The sequence below is a fragment of the Pelmatolapia mariae genome, linkage group LG7, assembly GCF_036321145.2.
Source record: "Pelmatolapia mariae isolate MD_Pm_ZW linkage group LG7, Pm_UMD_F_2, whole genome shotgun sequence".
NCBI lineage: Eukaryota > Metazoa > Chordata > Actinopteri > Cichliformes > Cichlidae > Pelmatolapia > Pelmatolapia mariae.
In genome coordinates this window covers 24,156,051-24,173,106 of record NC_086233.1, presented here as the reverse complement: position 1 = coordinate 24,173,106, position 17,056 = coordinate 24,156,051, and the positions used below count along the sequence as shown (strand labels likewise).

Genomic DNA, 17,056 nt, shown 5'->3' with positions numbered 1-17,056 from the left:
CTTCCTATCAGCTTAAAGTGTTCTGGCCAGTCTCTTCCACCTCTGACATCAGTAAAGCATTTTCACCCAGAGAACTGGTGCTCACTCATTTTTTTTTCTTTTTTTCAGACCATTATCTGTAAACCCTAGAAATCGTAGTGTGAAAAAATATAGTAGATCAGTAGTTTCTGAAATACTCAGCTGATTAGATATTTGCGTTAATGAGCAGTTGAGGAGATGTAAGTAGCAAAGTGGCCAGTGAGTTTATACCGCTTTTATCATGTCAACCTCAAGTCACAGACTATCTGCTAATCTGCTTCATACAGTAAGGCAGTGGGATTTAAACAGGACAAAAGAAGTATCACCAAAACAATGCCAACCATCTTCCAAATGTGACGTGACAAGCAGAGCATGTTTCTTTTCAGACAGAGAGAACTAAAATGCCAGTCCTGGTTTACATCCTACATCCGCTCTGGCTTCTCTTTCTGTCTCTCTCTCAGACAGACACGCATACACAAATATTCAGACACGCTTTATCTCATGACGGGTGGAGGCTTTGTGAGGAATTAGTGAGTGTTCAGGGTGTTCATTAGCAGATGGAGTTGGGTGTGGAGTATTGAATATAAAGCCGGAGGGGCACTGTGCCACGCGATGGCCATGTGGTCTTCTGTTATGCAGGATCACGCTAGGGACAACCTCCTCTCCCACCCCCGCTGGCGTGATCCGCTGCTGGTCTAACCACACACACAAACACTACCTGTCATGCTGTCATATCACCAACACACGAGGTTGTCATCTGTTGGGTGCGTGCCTCTCACTCCTGTGGCCCCAGACTGAAGTCATAGACCTAGAGGACCGTGACAGCTGCCGACTCGGCGTCGCTGATTGGCTTCTAGGACCCCATTCAAATGCCATTTATTGTTTGGGCTACCTTTTCAAATGCATCATGTGATTTCATTGCCATGCCAACAGGGTGTGAAGTAGACAGGCATTTGACTGCCAAAAGTGGTGAGTGACGCACTTGATGCCCTGGCATTGGAAAATTAGAAGGCACAGGAAGCAAGTGATGGCCCATTGAGAAAAGCGAGGGAATCTGTTAACAGTAACCTTTTTGCTTAATGTAGCATGGCGCAGAAGAATTAACACTGACGGGACTCCCGAATGGAAAATCACTTTATCTAACTCTTTACTAGAGTGTCACCTTGTAACCCCTGAGGATAAGAGCAAAGCATACACACTTTCTAACACAAACTGGCTTGTTCACACAGACACACACACACATCACACACTTTTGAGGGCACCAGTTCACTCATGCACTCATGAGTTTAAGTACTGGAGGCCCTTGTTGTGATGGTGTGCACAAAGGTGTGAAAAGCAGTAGAGTGATTGTCTGAATTGAAACTTGTATTGAATATTCTGGTGTGCATTACAGCAGAAGAAGAACACAATAGGTGGGACGCTGCTGGGGGTCACCTGGGGCCTTGTTTATGAACTATAAGTGGTCAAAATTCTTGAGGGTCGTCCTTGTAGATAATGTTCAATTTCAGAAGGAAGCGCACCAAACCAAATAAAATAAACAATTATAGCAATAATTTAATTTAAAAACCTGAGTACTTTTTGGAATAGGAGGTTGTTTTGCTGCCCAATGCAGTCATCTAGTTCATTGCTTGAGATTTGTGAAGCCTCTATATGGACTTGTACATAACTAATGATGTCAGACATTTGTATTTAGCTCAAAAATCAAGCGTGTAAGTCTGTAAAGTTGAACATGTGGTCACCATCTGTGCACCTGGTGTCCTTCTGAGCACAGTCCATGTGTTCACCAAAACCCCCCACAAATCTATCCAAAAATGTATTTAAATGCAGCTAGTGACATATTTACACAGTGTGTTCTCCAGATCTGTGGAGATATTTGACAAACTCTGGTGATTGTTTTATCAGTTAATATAGGCGACATGAAAAATCTGTATATTCAACATTACTTTTGAGGAACGTGATGCATCCTGACTCAGAGAACAGCTGATATGCTGGTTTGGCGATAAAGTAGATTTTAGATCTAAGGAAATAATTTGTGTACAAGTGCCTGTTTTTGCATGTATGCTGTGTATCTTATGCCAACAGTGCAGCAGGTGAAATTGTGAAATGTGTTAATTTTCTTTCTGTTTCTGTTTCTGTCTGTACTTTTTAAGGACAATTTCCTCTGTGCCTTGACTGCTTATTTATGTGGCAGTGTTGTGCTGGTCTTAGTTACCTAAGCAACTGATTGTCCTTGTTTACTCTGTGCGTCTCCAGCTCATGCCTTACCCATGTTCAGAGAGGCCCGACAGCGGAGTACACGCAAACAGCTGGAGAAGGACAGACTTGATCCAAAGAAATCCCACAAACCCGAGCCTCCGGTGTCTGGACCAGGTAACATGCTCTTTTCTTCTTCTTTTTTTTTTCTTTTTTTTGTTGTTGTTGTCTGTTTTTAAAATTAGTAATGCAAAAACCAAAAAGTTAAGTGAACAAGAAGAAAACGAAAGGACCAAAGGTGACATGAAAAGTGATGTGAAACAAGTTAAACAAGATTAGATTAATCAGGTTTGGCTGCAATTCAGCGGCTGTTTTTGTTTTGGATGTGAGTCATGTTCGTAACTGGACACCTACAAGATTTGGTGCAAGGCAGATGTGCAAACCCGTAATTGTTGATATGCTCGGTATTATGCAATCCAGCTGATGTCGAGCTGTAACAGTCTCTCAGAGATTTACTCTTGCCTCATATTTTTTAAAGACGCCTTTTAACACACTTCTACAAAATACTACACCTAAAAATAATAATAGGTACCGTTGTGAGCCGTGTTTCAATATGGCAAAGGGCCAGACAGTGTTTCCTGTATCACAGTATCCAGCTGGCTCACCGTCTCTTCACTACCACTGTTTTTTCACTTAATCCCTCAGCACAATGTACTTGCAACAATGTAATGGTTCCACAGTGGGGATTTTTTTTAAGTTCAAAAGACATGTTTAAGCCATTTGGAAGTTTAGGCCAATCACAACAGGTCTACCTTATGCTGCACATGAGGCCAATCAAATGTTTTGGATTCAAGGAAATAATTGTTTTTCAATATATACCAAATAGTATATAAGTCGTTTAACTCTTATAGAGGCTTATAAATAGTAAACACAAACTTTGCTTAAAGATAACAAATAGAAAAAAAAATAAAAATAAAATATATGTGTGTGTGTGTGTGTGTGTGTGTGTGTGTGTGTGTGTGTGTGTGTGTGTGTGTGTGTGTGTGTGTGTGTGTGTGTACGGGTTCGTACTATCCTGGTGGGGACCAAAATCTGACTTTTACTATCCTGGTGGGGACTTTCTGCACCGTGGGGACCAAAATCCAGGTCCCCTTGGGGTTGAAAGCAATTTTCACACTCAAAATGCGGTTTTACTGTCAGGGTTACAATTAGGTTATGGTTAGGTTTAGGGTAAGGGTTAGGGTTAGGCATTCATTTTTAATGGTTAGGGTTAGGGTAAGGGGCTAGGGAAAGCATTATGTCAATGGGATGTCCCCACGACGATAGCAAACCAGACATGTGTGTGTGTGTGTGTGTGTGTGTGTAAAATAAATGAAACAAATAAAAGTGTCAATGAGGTTGAGAAAAAGACACAAGTGTGAACTGAACAGTCTGCGAATCAAAATGAAGATCCACTTCATGAAAAGGTGGGATGTTTGATAGCAGGTCCTGGGTTTTTAGATTACAGACGAACTTTATATTGTTTGTTTTTTGTGAAAAATGACTTTGGATAACTGCAAGGTAACGTTTGGTGGTTGGCCGGATGCTTACAAGCAATGGAAAGAGGTGCCTCTCAATCCCCAAACAAACCTATGGCCCAGCTTCAGCAGGAAATCCCTACATGTTTTAAGTATGCGTGCATGTGTGTGTATCATATCCTTGATCCTTTAAGATGTCCTCTCTGGAAAGCAGGAAGATTTTCCCCCCCAAAAGTTCCATTAAGTGCAGTCAAATCCAGCCAACTGCATACGGATGCTGCAGCAAAGAGCCGAGCTTGTATGCGCTGCTTTGTGGAGGGACTAAAAATTAAATATGTGACAACCCAATAATTGAAGAAAGCGTAATGTTCCCATTATGTTTTAAAGTAGTAAGAGAGTCACATCTATATTTTTAAACAGCCAACTGGAACATCCTCTCTCTTAAAGCCTCATGTCACAAACTAGATTTTCTTAAACCTGAAAACAAAGCTAAGTGGAGGTTTGGAAGTCTAGTTTCCTCCCAGATCACATGAATTTAAGTATCGAGAAAGGTTACGCGTTTTTTCCCACTGATGCCAAAAATTAATTACCTAACCCACAAATTTCATCACTTTCCAACATCTCATATTGTACTATAGATTAATATGTAGTACATCAATATGAGTAAATAAATCTCACACGTCTGGGATGTTCCTGTGACGCAGTGGGAAGTCGCCAAAGTTGAAAAATGTAAAATCCCGGTTTTCAGAACTTCAGCTCATTAGCTAGTTAAGAGGTCTAATATCCACTGGTGACAAAAGGACACTCATCATAGCCTTACATCTGCTGTTTGCCCATTATGATGATGTCAGCTCATGTTCCTGTCTATTAAGGTGGGGTTAAGTGAATGAGGCCCCAGTAACACGGGCCTAGAGACCGGTCCGCAACCATCCGGGAACGATTGGCAGCAACCTCTTTGTGAGTGTTTTGGTTGAGGTGGATTGCTGCGTTTGCACGGACATGCTGATTTACTGCCAACTATTCAAAGTAACACTTTACTGATGTTTAGGATTCGCTGAACTCTTAGAAGATGCACAGTTTCAGTAATTTACACGTAGTTTTGTATGTCTATGAGTCTCAGCTGGATCTAATCCACTAACTGTGTGCACTGACAGGCCGAGGAGGCAGAGTCGCAGCTCACGGTGGCACGTTGTCGTCATTCATTGTGAAGAACATCGCATTAGATAAAACGGACGACAGTAACCCGCGAGAGGCCATCCTGCGTCATGCCAAGGAAGCATCAGAGAACCCTTATTGGATTGCTCCAGCATACACAGAGTAAGAGAAAAATGCATGAATAATTCACACACTGTGTCCATGTGACGGTTTCTGTCCTGCTCACCCACCCACCCCCTCTCATTATCAGACAGTGTAAGATGAGTGTGTCTGCTTTTTGGTACTGTGAGGTGTCACACAGGTAGGTTTCTTCTTACTGGTGTGACACATAAATGTTTAAAAAGCTGTACTGTTTCACGCACTCGAAACTGCAGAGCAGAGAGCAACAGACAGTTTTAGATCACTATCAGGATCCGACAGCTATGTAAGCGTGGAACAAATCTGAGCCAAATCAAACAGTCTGTCTTTCAGACTGCAGGCAAACAAGCTCGGGTTAAATTTAGTATCCTAGTGATACACAGTGTAGTAGGTAAATCAGATGAAGTACGTTAGCCTGGCTGCTCACACAGTGGGCTACTTTTCACCGTTACAGCTCTCTGTGGGTTTAAACATTCAGTTAATGCTTAGAGGTGTTGCAAGCAGCTATAGATTTTTTTGTTGCAATTATGCATGTTTATTTGAAAGGTACAAAAACAAGCACTCAGAGTGAAGAGCTTTTGCATTAAAATACACAACAGCAAAGAAAAAAATGACTCAATAGTATGCACACACCATAGCTCAGTGTAACTTAAAATGTTCTTGTTTTTGAAAGTAAAGCACATTGTTTAAAACAAAATGGGAATAATCAGAAATCTGACAGCATTTAATGGAATTATGTCTCATAAATCTGATATTTGTTTTAGGAGAAAATCTACCTGGTCCCAACGTCACCAGACATTCATGTGTATTTTTTAAATCTGATGATCACCTTCAAATAAACTTTTATTTTCATTCTTGTCAGAGTGTTTTTTGGTCTAAGAATTTTAGATTACTCTCTGAGGTAAACTGCAAAAACCCTCCAACTGTGTGTATTTATCTTCACACACCTGCGTAGTCTGGATGCTACTTAATAAAGCTGCCGTGTTGGCCGTGATAAACTTGTCTTGTTGCTCAGTGGTGCACAACGACATGCCAGTGTCTTTTTTTATGGCGGTCTGCGATGATAGTTGTACACTTTGTGCATGAATGTTTCAGTTTTTTTGGATATTTTTTGCACGACTTTACCTTCATTTCTTAGAACACAGAAGAAATTTTACTAAAAAGTCACAAAGGCTGACGTTCCAGGTACTCAACGAGCCAAAGTCGTCACAGGAGGTTTTTTTTTTTTTTTTTAAATCACGTGCGCTGACATGATCAGTTAGTCATTTATCATAATCATAAAGTTGCAGAGACTCTGGCCAACAGATCACAGGAGTGACAGTTGCTAAATAGACTCTGCTTTAAAAGTCATTCAAAACATTTCAGGTTAGTTTAATGTTTTAGTGTTGTGAAACTTTTCATCTGGAAAGTTTCAGTTTACAGCCTAAATTTCAGTAAGCCATGTTTATTCTATATAGAATAAAACTCTACTCCAGTGCACTAAAAATTTAACTTTCTCCATTACTTCGCATTTGCTCTTCTGATTTTCTTTGTTCGTACGTTTCATTGTTTTGCTCTGAAGACGTTTAAAGAAGCAGTTAAATCATTTCTCTTTGTTAATCCCTTTAGGACCCAGCCAGAGCCCGTGTTTGCAGAGGAATCAGAGGATGAGGAGCCCGACCAAGAGCCAGAATGGAAGAAACGCAAAATCTGAGAGACTTCAGTGTCAATTCATTTTATACAGGACAGCTGACAGGGTGGGCAATTAGTCGCAAGACAGAATTATTGTTGAGAACTCAGCAAAGGAGCATCAATTATGTTCCTAAATTGTACAGTATCTGCCCCCCTGACAACGCTGTGAAGCCTTTATGTGTATTTATGTGCACTCTTCTGTGTTAAGGGGAAACCCATAAATCAGAAAGGATTTTATCATAAATATCATTTTCTTTAGGCTTATGTTCCTCTCACTGCAATTCATAAAGTTCATAAACAGTGGAAAAACTTGGCTTTTTACGTCTGTTTAGATTGTATGTACTTTATTTTCATCGCTCCCATTGTCCTCTCACCCCACATCTCCAGCGTTTGCTAATGCCTCGTAAATCGGCTCCAGATTTTGCGGTCTAGAGCTGTTTGTCATTACGAAGAACAGTTTGCCACTTTGTACAAAGTAAATTACTAAGAAGTACAAAAAAAATCCATCCAAATTTACTTTGAGATGTTTTAAAGGCTTTAACGTTTCTGAAGATGGACTTTTTTGGTGGGTTGCGACAAAACTTTATCCAATCATCTGTTTATTTTAATTTAAATTTTTTTTACACCCTCAATCCCACCTAACACCTTAATAAAAGACTTGCATCCAAATGTCAAATTGTATATTTTAGCCAAAGTGAAATGGGTTTAAGAGCTGATTAAAGGGAGATCTTTGCCAGATACCTTTTCTGTGCGGCTGTGGATGTAAAATACACGGCACACAGTCTTATGCTTTAAAAACAAAAAAATCCCAAACCTGTTTTCACTGGTTTCATACAAAAAAACATAATTGCAAGTACAACAGTGTTTATTATGTAAACCATCGTTATGTTGAAAAGGTAAATTTCAGCAGTATCCAACCACATGTTAAACGCAGTATATGGAAGTTTACTTGGTATGCATCCCACATACACATTTCATTTCCAGCGCTGAGCTGAGAGTCTTTCTCAAACAGCTGTTCTCAAGGTGAATGATGAACCTCTACAGTGGGATTCCTTAATTTCATTGTGCTTCACAGAGGTCCTGTTTCCCTGTGCATTCATACCTTTTTCTTTTCTTTAGCAATCCTTTGATTGACCTGGGTAGTGTCTAAAATCCTTCAACTGACAGAGAAAAACCACAACATACAGAGTTAATGAAAGCCATGTTTGTGTTCTGTGTACTTTGCATCTCTCTGGAATGCATCGCCTGCCTACAACGCACTGGCTTTCAAATGTATCTAGTTTGTAACAAGATTAGCCTGCATAATGACAAACAGGAGCCCCGCAATACGCGACCTGTCCACGGTGTGCCCCGCCTCGCAACCTATGGCAGCTGGGATAGACTTCAGCCCCAACCCCTAAGGCCCTGAATTGGACAATAAAATGAATGAGTGAATGTCAAAAATGTAAATTCTTTCCTCAGTAGCGTTGTAATTTCTTGTAAACTAATACTACACCTTTTTTATCCAGATCTGGCTTTTGGTTCATCTTTTTACCAAGTGGCTTAGAAAGGGCTATAAATGTAGAGCAATGTGTCCTAACTAAAATTATAAGAAGACAAATAAAATGTCTCTGTGTGTCCTGGCAAGCATCCTGTGGCCATGAAATGAAACTGAAGAACCAGAAGAAGAAACATGGATGGACTGAAACAGTGAGTGATGTATTTAAAAGCATCTAGAGAGGATACTGGCTTCGTGGGGAGAGGCTGACGTCAAGCTCTTCAATAGCAGAGTCCTCAGTCAGCAGCGGGAGGTGGGGAGTGATTGCAGTTTGATTCAAGTGGGACGGTTGATCAGTCCGTCACTGTGTGAAAAAGCGTCTGGCACGTGAAAAGGAGAAGCTCTGTGTGGGCCTAAAGGTAGAACCTTTTATAGGCCTATAAAAGACTAAGCTCGCTCTCAAATTCAAACATTTTTTTTTAATTACAGTACCATTAGTGAATATCTGGGGGGATGAATCTCTCTATTTATATTCCTGGTCAATTCAAATATTTCACAGACCTCGTTTTCATTGGAGCATCTTTCTGCTTAAGCAATGAGACTGAAGACAACCTCTTTTCTGCACTTAAAGGTAAAGAGGTGACCTTCAGGTTTGTTAAACAGCAACTAACCAGTTGTCCATTTAGGTTCACATTAACCAGGCCGAGCAAAGGGATTAGAAGGTGCCATCAGGTATGCATTGTGTGCACTCCTTGCGTCTGTGTCATGACTCACTATCTGTGCCTCTGCCACCTTCTCGTCAGCATTTACATATCTTCTCTGCACAGTGGAAACAGACTCGAACAACTTGATACACAGTCGGTGGTACTTTACTGCTGGCTTTTGTTTACTGTACGACCCCTGGGCTCCCGTTCAAGAATTCAGAACAGAAGGGGGATGCCACACTGCGGAGGCCATCTCTCAAAACATCCTCGCATTTCCCCCCATTTAACCCAAATTTTTCACCCTCAATTTTGCTTGATGCCTGTGTAAACATTACCCTGCAAATTAGAACCATCTGGCACCGGTGGATCATTGTCGTACATGGCACAATACCAGGAGACGTTTTCATTTAATAGAAACAAGTTTAATTCTGTAAAAAGTTATAAAATGAATATTGTACAAAAATAAAGTTTGCCCAGAGCTTTGGTTCTGTAACACACAACAAGTGAGACGACATGACAGTTTGTTTTTTCTTTTCCACAGAGGTGATAGCGGAGTGATAACAAATGTAGTCCTTTTCTTCTAAAATTAACACTGAGGATTCCTTCGCATCTTTACACTTTTGCATCAAAACCGGGGTACTAATCACCGATGAGACGAGTGGCCGCAGTTCACACTCTTTAATGTATGGTGTGGAATTGTAGCTAGGCGCTCTGGAGGCTTCTGGGAAGCCTCCACATTCCCATCTGGGAAGGCTTATGCACGAATCAGTTGTTAAAGGGGAAGATGATCCAACTGATGAGGTATGCTGTGATAAAAGCTAGACTTTTTTCCCTCTCTGTGTAGTATTTGGCCTAAATTCAGCTTGATGCATTGGATTTGTTCTGTGTGGGAGGATTACACAGTAAAGCTGGCCTGCTTGCTGATGGGTGGGCACAGATACCTTGGTCCCTAATCCGTGTTAACATCAAGACCTACTCGAGGGCTCTCTTTGTTCCACTTAAAACTACCCCCTTAACAGGGCACACAAACGAGACAGTCTCGTTTGTGACTCGAGAGTCTCCTTTCCTTAATGTATATTTCTTCCTAAACTTTGGGGACAAGTGGCTGGACGGGTTATTACACCGAAAAAGCCCACTGAGCCGACCAATCATTTGCTCAGTAATTCCAAAACATACTCCTTTGTTGAGTCCTTTGAGATATTCATATCAGTTGTGTGATGACATCCACTACAGCAGCTAGATCTTCCTTAAACTGCCTTTGCCGGTGGGGATATTTGGTTAAGACTCATGTTAGAGGATCACTTTCAAATCCCCTTTGAGGACGAAAAAAAAAAAAAGACCTGTCTGTCACTGCTCAGACAGAAACACGGCCAGCCCCATGAACTTTAAAGCCTACTGGGACGGTTATCGCTGCAAAGCCTTTTGCTCAGATTTGGTGCGAGGCCAGGGCGAGGTTTCAGGTAACGCGCGCTGACAGGCAGAAATAGCAGCTTCTGTACTGTGTGACTCAAAGGATGGATCGTCAAAGGCACCTGCAGATCCTCGCGAGACCACACCGCTCTCGTGTCGACTGCAGATTGAAATTAAAAGTCGTTATGGCTTATGGCTGGAGTGACGCCGAGTCTGTCCTGGATTGTTGATTTTAAAAAAACAACACACACACACTTTATAAACAAACAGCAGCAAAGAATTATTTGCTTCCGCGTAAACATAGTGTTCTTAAAGGATGCTTTGAATGGGAGGCTGTACCCGGGTGACGTTTTCTCCCTGTCTTAGTGTGGTCACATTAGTGATAACGAGGTGAACTACTCAAAATGCAACAACAGATCAGCTCTATTTAAAAAAAAGAAAAAAAAAAAAAAAGAAATCTTCTATTGGTCCCCTCCTCTGCTTCTCTATCTTTCCTTAACGGCTAACAATGATCATTTGGATCTGCTTGAGAAAGCCTGGAATCTAAGTGACATAAATAAGCTTTGGGATCGTGGGAGTGTTTTAACAGGTCTGAGTCAGCTTGCATGGTTTTACTTGAGAAAATGCTCTACTTTGGCATTATCCAGGACAAACAAAGCTTTAAATAAATAAAAAAAGACATTTTTTTAATAAAATGGATTGAAATAAATAACAATAAGTTAATTCCATCTTAATAAATATACCTCTGACACACGTATATACTATATGTATGCATATAGGTTGGGTTTTATGTAGATGTGTTGCACAAAAAAAGAAGAAAAAAAGTCTTTGCTTAACTCCGATGGGGTTCCTTGGCTCTGAATGTAAATGCCAACATCCAGGCTGGAAGTGTTTCGATTGCAACTGAAGCTCGTCAAATCTCTGGATTCATCTACAGTCTAAAGAGCCAGCTGTGGAAAAAACAAAACAACTGATGTTTCTTCTACTCTCACCCTTTTTAGATAGCACAGTTGGCAAATCTGAAAGTGTAACAGTATTTAATCTTCTGCAAACTGGTGCACACCTGATACATTTTGTTTTGCACGTGTTTGAACAGTCGAGTATCGGATAAACGCACAGTTTCCTTTCAAGCGGCTGTTCCAGTGTCTTTCAGGCGGTCTCAGTACACCTACCTGCTCCTCCTTTGATGACTACTGACAAAAACAACAACAACAAAAAGGAGACAAACACTCCCAATTTGACCTTGTGTACACATGTCCCTCTCCAGCACGAGCTTGTAAAGGATATCCTTAGTCTGCTACATGCCGCTCATGTGACTTCTTTAAACACACCCACACTTCCGGGCAGAATGCTTCTTCAGCGTGTGATACACCACATTGTCGTCCAAAAAAGACAGGTCGTCGTCAAACGCGATCGGCCGGCAGCAGGTGCGAGAGGGTGTATCCTTGTCCAGCTTTTTGTTGTGCGTGAGGTTGTTCAGGATCTTGTCGTAGTTGGTCTCTGCCTCAATACAGGGGCCGCTACAGTACCGGAAGATCAGCTCCTCTTTAGTCTGATAGCCCAGCCCCAAATCCGTCACATTGAGGTGAACTTCCTTTAGCAAGCACCCCCGCGTCTGCACAGATATACTCTCTTTCTCCTTCCCTTTCTCACCTCGTCCTCTTTTGCCATTTCTACTCCCCCCTCGGCCCCTATTCCGCCTCCTGTCGCCGTGTCCTCTGCCCTCCTCTCTCGCGCCTCCTGTGTTTGCCGCTCCTCTCTTTCTCTGCTCCTTCTTTCCCCTGGAACCGCCGCTGGTTTCCGAAGATCTCCGGAGTCTGCCAATGGTAGCCTCAATAAAATCCATTACGTCATCAAACTGATCTGGATAGGGACCTCCAATGTCATCTGGAAGATACAGAAGGGAGAGATCTGCTTATAAAGCTGCTTTTAAAAAGCTCATATCCAGGCTCCCGCTGACACTAAACAGTTTTCTGACATGTCAGCTCTACGATCATCAACTATATTGTAATTAATAATTTACTGTTTTGAAAGACTGCATGAGCAGATAAGATAAAATTTGATAGATCGTTGTGGGAATAGGAACACATCAACCACAGTGATAGTACATGACATTTAAAACATTGCACAACTAACAAAAGGACACACACACATGCGCACATTTACTGTAAGTAAGACATTATCTTACTTACAATCTCATCATTTTAGAATGAGACAGTCCAATCCAAACTTTGCCTGCTGGCACCTCCAAAAAGGTGCTTGCCAAGAAACTGTTCAGGCATTAGCCCTAAATAGTAATAGACATATGAAAATAGTATCTCTATTGTCATCTAACTATGTACAGGAAGCACAATATTCGAATTTTCAGATGTGAAAAAATAACACAACACTATCCGAATGTAGACTGTTTTTTTTAGACAATGCACAGAAATACTGGCATATGTGCTGCTCAGACGCTCAAGAAGAAGTCTTGAGTGGAGGAATGCAGAGCAGTCCAGTCCAGAGCAGTTCAGACATAGGTTTACAGGTGCCCTGTTTTAACCTCTTCCATGATGGCTGCTGTGTGATGAGTTGGAGGCTGAAGGTCAGAGGTTGTTGTCAATTTCATTTTCAGGTTTTTTTCAGTCAGAGATGGGAGGAAAAAAATATAGGCATGCAAGGGCAGACTTGACCTCGGATAAATAATGCGGTTACCCCACTGCCATGCAGCCCTGAGTCGTTAAAGGTTAACTCTACAGCTTAAGTTAATCCAGCAGGCTTTCACACAGGAACCGACTGTATTGATACAGTAGGCACAGGCCAATTACACCACCTAGAGAGATGCATTTAAATCTCGGACGGATGTAATTTTAGAACGCCTAGACTTCAAAGGCTGAATAAGAGGAAATCATATGCTTTGACTCATTCAGATGAGGCAGATTGCAGTCTGCTCAAAACTGAAAACATGCACTAGCACAGCTCTCTGCCATCTGCTGCGAGGAGTGATGAGGACTGACTGAAAGGCTTGGATGCTCCAGTGTTACATGTTGATTCTATTACAGAGTAACGTCTCTCCTAGTTGAGTGCCTGCAGCTCCAGAAACAGTGAAGTGTGCATAAAGATAATGAAGACATATTGCTCTCAAATGAAGAGCTCAAGTCAGCGTGGGTGTGTCACCAAGAGGTCAGGCCGGCGGCGTGTGATGCCTGGCAGGTAGTGTGGTGTGTAACAGCCTTTAAACTGCAGTATCTCCTATCGCTCCTCTTTTACCTATTTGTCTGGCAGAGCGCAGGCCATCTGATCTGCCTGAGCTTCAGAGCCTGTTGAGCCACAAATCTAATATATCAGGTGAGCTAGGGCCAATCTGTTTAGACACACCTACCCTTTGATTTAGACAAACCCCACCATCTCAGATGACAGGCAGGCTGGCTACAGTTTACACCTGCTAATCGACTGGACTAGCAGCAACAAATGAGGGGATTCGCTGGGCAAACCTTGCCGGAGTTTTACAGAGTTAACAGTTAAGAAGTTTGCTTTTTAAAAATCACTGAACACAACAATAAGATCAGATCTAACCGCTGATTTTCTGGTGTCTGCAGCTTCTAGAACTTAAATGAAAAAGAAACAAGCTTTTTATCTTTACAAACCAAAAAGACCCATTCCCTCTTTGGATCTCCATTGTTGCTTACAGTATCTGAGCATAGTTAATGTACTTGGGTTACACAGCAGATCAGTGATGTAACCCCGGCCCAAACAAAATATGAGGTGGCAGGACAAACACTTGTCCGAATGTTCCATTCCTTATCTAGTTCTTGGCCGTGTTTCACGTCTGCGTGAAGATGTTACAGTGTCACGTTGATCCAAACAAAATAAATTCCTGCCCACTGTCGCTGTTAAAATGAGCATAAACACAGAACTCTCAGTCGGTGCTTCAAACTTTCCGGTGTTGTCTGTCGAAAATCCTCGTGACCTGGTACGCGGTGGTTCTCTAAACCACACCATAATTTCTGAGCTTTGGCAGATGGGTAAAGGTTGTGGGTCTCTAAACCGCAGAGAGGCAGAGGTGAATATAAACAAAGGGAGAAGGGGTAGTGTTGAGAATGACCCCATGTTTGGGATTGGAGCTGTTCACACTCTTATTCTTCCTGCTGGATTGTTTTGACATTCGTATGATGCAACCCAAAGTGCCAATAAAACGCAAATTAAGATCTTCCGTCTGATAACTTGCCTGTCTGACAGCCTTATCAATATGGGACTCTCCACTGTGGGCTCAGCATATTGCCTCGCTTATCACTGCGTGTGCTGTTTCCCAAGTGTAATTAGTCAAGGAAGACCAAAATTACATATGCATCAAATCAACAGGGTAATATGCCTGGATTATATAATGGTTAATTGCATATTATTACATTGACATTGCCTTGGACAAACAGTACATCTCTTATGTGACACCCATACAGCCTAATTACAAATTCAAGACAGACTACACATCTTACAAAAACATACTTACACTGATTCTCCTTTGAGATCTCCTGCAGTCGGTGGTCTTCACGCTCAAACGATGGCGCTTCGTCCTCCAAAGAAGGCAAGGGCACAGAATCACTATAGCTGCTGGGGAAATAAGTCCTCTTGGCTGGCTGAGTGTTTTGGTAGAGAGGCCTTGTAGCAACAGAGCTCAGGAGCAACAAACACATGGCCAAAACATCCCATAACTTCATCTTAGACTCAGTTCCTATGAAGAAAGCTGCAAAAAAAAAAAAAAAAAAACAACAGGATAATATTTTATTTTAAATCAAAACAAACTGATGGGTATAAAAATGGGCAGAGTGAATGTGAGCCTCCTCTAGTTTGTAATGAAGTCAGCAAAGTGTCTGAAACACTACTGTTGTGGCCAGACCTACCCTGACTCATTCTTTATTAATAACTGTGTCATCATGTCAAGCAGCTTTGATCCTCAGTTTTTTTCTGTGCATGTGCCGTGAACGTGAATATCAGAGTGAAGCTGCCAGAAAATGTTGATTCACATTTTTTTAAAACAAAATATATGAGCATATTGTACCGTAAAAGAGCAAAAATCCACAAAAGACCACAAATGAAAGCTAAAAATAACAATGCAAGAATGCGCAAATCTGTGCGTAAAAGTACTGTTTTAAATGCGTGATTAAGTAGAAAGCTACTGATGGCAGATTGGTTGTATTTATTCACGCTGCGTTAAAATCAGCCAAGCTCTTACTACTTGTGAGAGACGGGGAGGGTGCGCCTCACAGGAAAAAAAATGCGCTGCTTAAAGCACGCACCGAAGCATTTTGGCAACGATTGCCTAAATAGTAGTGTGAATTGGCCAGATGGCGAACCCCAAAGCTTACGTGACTCTGTCTAATGGCATGTTGAGTCTGCAGCAAAACTAAACAGTTATGCATAGATAAATACTGGCTCAGACATACAATACAAAAGTTCTACTGTCTTTATACGTGTGAAAGTCCCGTCGTTCACAGTCACTATTTGTTTTTTATCTAAATGCGCACAGACAATCCGAAACTATAGGCAGTATTTGGTGTGACACTCTGAAATGAGAAAATAAAAAAAGACTTACTTACCTTAAATATGGCCCATGCAGACCTGAAACTAGCTCGGCTTTTAGTGGTAAAAATCCAAACAGAAAACGCCACTCATTTGATGTTCCCAGCTGATTCCGCTGCGTGAATCATTTCAACAACCCCAGCACGAAAATTTCCTTCAAGCGAGTTCAATTTCAGTTTGTGTCCAAGCGGGAGAAAAAAGGCTGCAGTAACGCACCAGCTATGTTTTTCATATTCGGACTCAGCACACCGACCATCCACGCGTCTTTTCACACTTCAGAGTCCAAAGGTAGGTGCTGAACAGAGCGGACCAAGTGCCACTGCGCCTTGGGGGTACAGTTGCTGCCGCTGATTAATTGGATGCTACGTTTCCACGTTGGAAATCCGAGAGATAGCCACCATCTCCAACTGAAAGGAGTCCAATGAAGACATCAGTGTCTCCAGCACACGAGCACGGCGCTAAAAAGTGCGCAATATGTTTGCCAGAGTGCCTGATCGTGTAGTCCGACTTTTGATATAACAGCCAAGAACCTCTCATATCCAGAAACTGCGTTAAAATGTCATAATCGCCAACATTTTATACAAATCTCGTCAATGTAAACAAGAAGCCCGGCGGTATTTATTCTCCATATTCTGCAGGTCAGCTGGTGTCTATGAACCTCCTCGAAGGGTGTCCACACGCATTGTCTTCATATTGGACTGAGGCACGACAGATGTTTGCGCATAACAACGCGCCGGGCGCAGAGAGCAGTTTGGAGAGATTTATAGTTAAGTGCGCTCTGACGTTTGGGGGCAGTTGGTGTCCGCCCCTCTTTTATAGATCCCTGCAAGAGCAAACAGTGGTCCACATATCTCTCCAAACCACCCCTGGAGCCGTGTTTGGAGGAGCGCGGTTTTCAGATGTCTTGGGGATTATGTCACACATCCTGATGTCCCCGGGTTAGATTTCAGTAAGCGGAATGCGATTTGGAGATGTTCTGTTGCGATCCATGTTTCTAACCTGATCTCCTCACTCTGTGCGCCTCGGCGTCAAGTTCCGTCTCACGGCTACAGCACGTCTCAAATGTGAGGTTACTATCTCACTTGTTATTTACTAGAACGAAATTGTAAATACCAGCAGACACTTAGCCCATGCACCTATTCGCAATTTCTCGAACTTCAAAACTTGTTACACAGAAATTACATTCACAGGTTAACAAATTGGAGCATTTTGTCATT

General features: G+C 41.9%; 2 protein-coding genes across 2 annotated transcripts in view; one reads left to right on the top strand and one right to left on the bottom strand.

Annotated features, from left to right (window-relative positions):
* Positions 1-7,338, top strand: part of LOC134630831 (WD repeat-containing protein 70) — a 42,586-nt gene extending 35,248 nt beyond the window's left edge. The window contains exons 16-18 of the mRNA XM_063478532.1: positions 2,272-2,388; positions 4,883-5,045; positions 6,630-7,338. Coding sequence (XP_063334602.1) covers positions 2,272-2,388; positions 4,883-5,045; positions 6,630-6,714 — 365 coding nt within the window. The 3' untranslated portion in view covers positions 6,715-7,338. The remainder of the gene's footprint in view (positions 1-2,271; positions 2,389-4,882; positions 5,046-6,629) is intronic.
* A 3,639-nt stretch (positions 7,339-10,977) lies between these two features.
* On the bottom strand, positions 10,978-16,458 carry gdnfa (glial cell derived neurotrophic factor a). Its single transcript, XM_063478533.1, has 3 exons — positions 15,857-16,458; positions 14,770-15,003; positions 10,978-12,170 (listed from the first exon to the last, which is right to left on the bottom strand). The coding sequence occupies exons 2-3, from the start codon at positions 14,975-14,977 to the stop codon at positions 11,605-11,607; spliced, it is 774 nt and encodes a 257-aa protein (XP_063334603.1). The 5' UTR covers positions 14,978-15,003; positions 15,857-16,458; the 3' UTR covers positions 10,978-11,604.
* Positions 16,459-17,056: the final 598 nt, after the last annotated feature.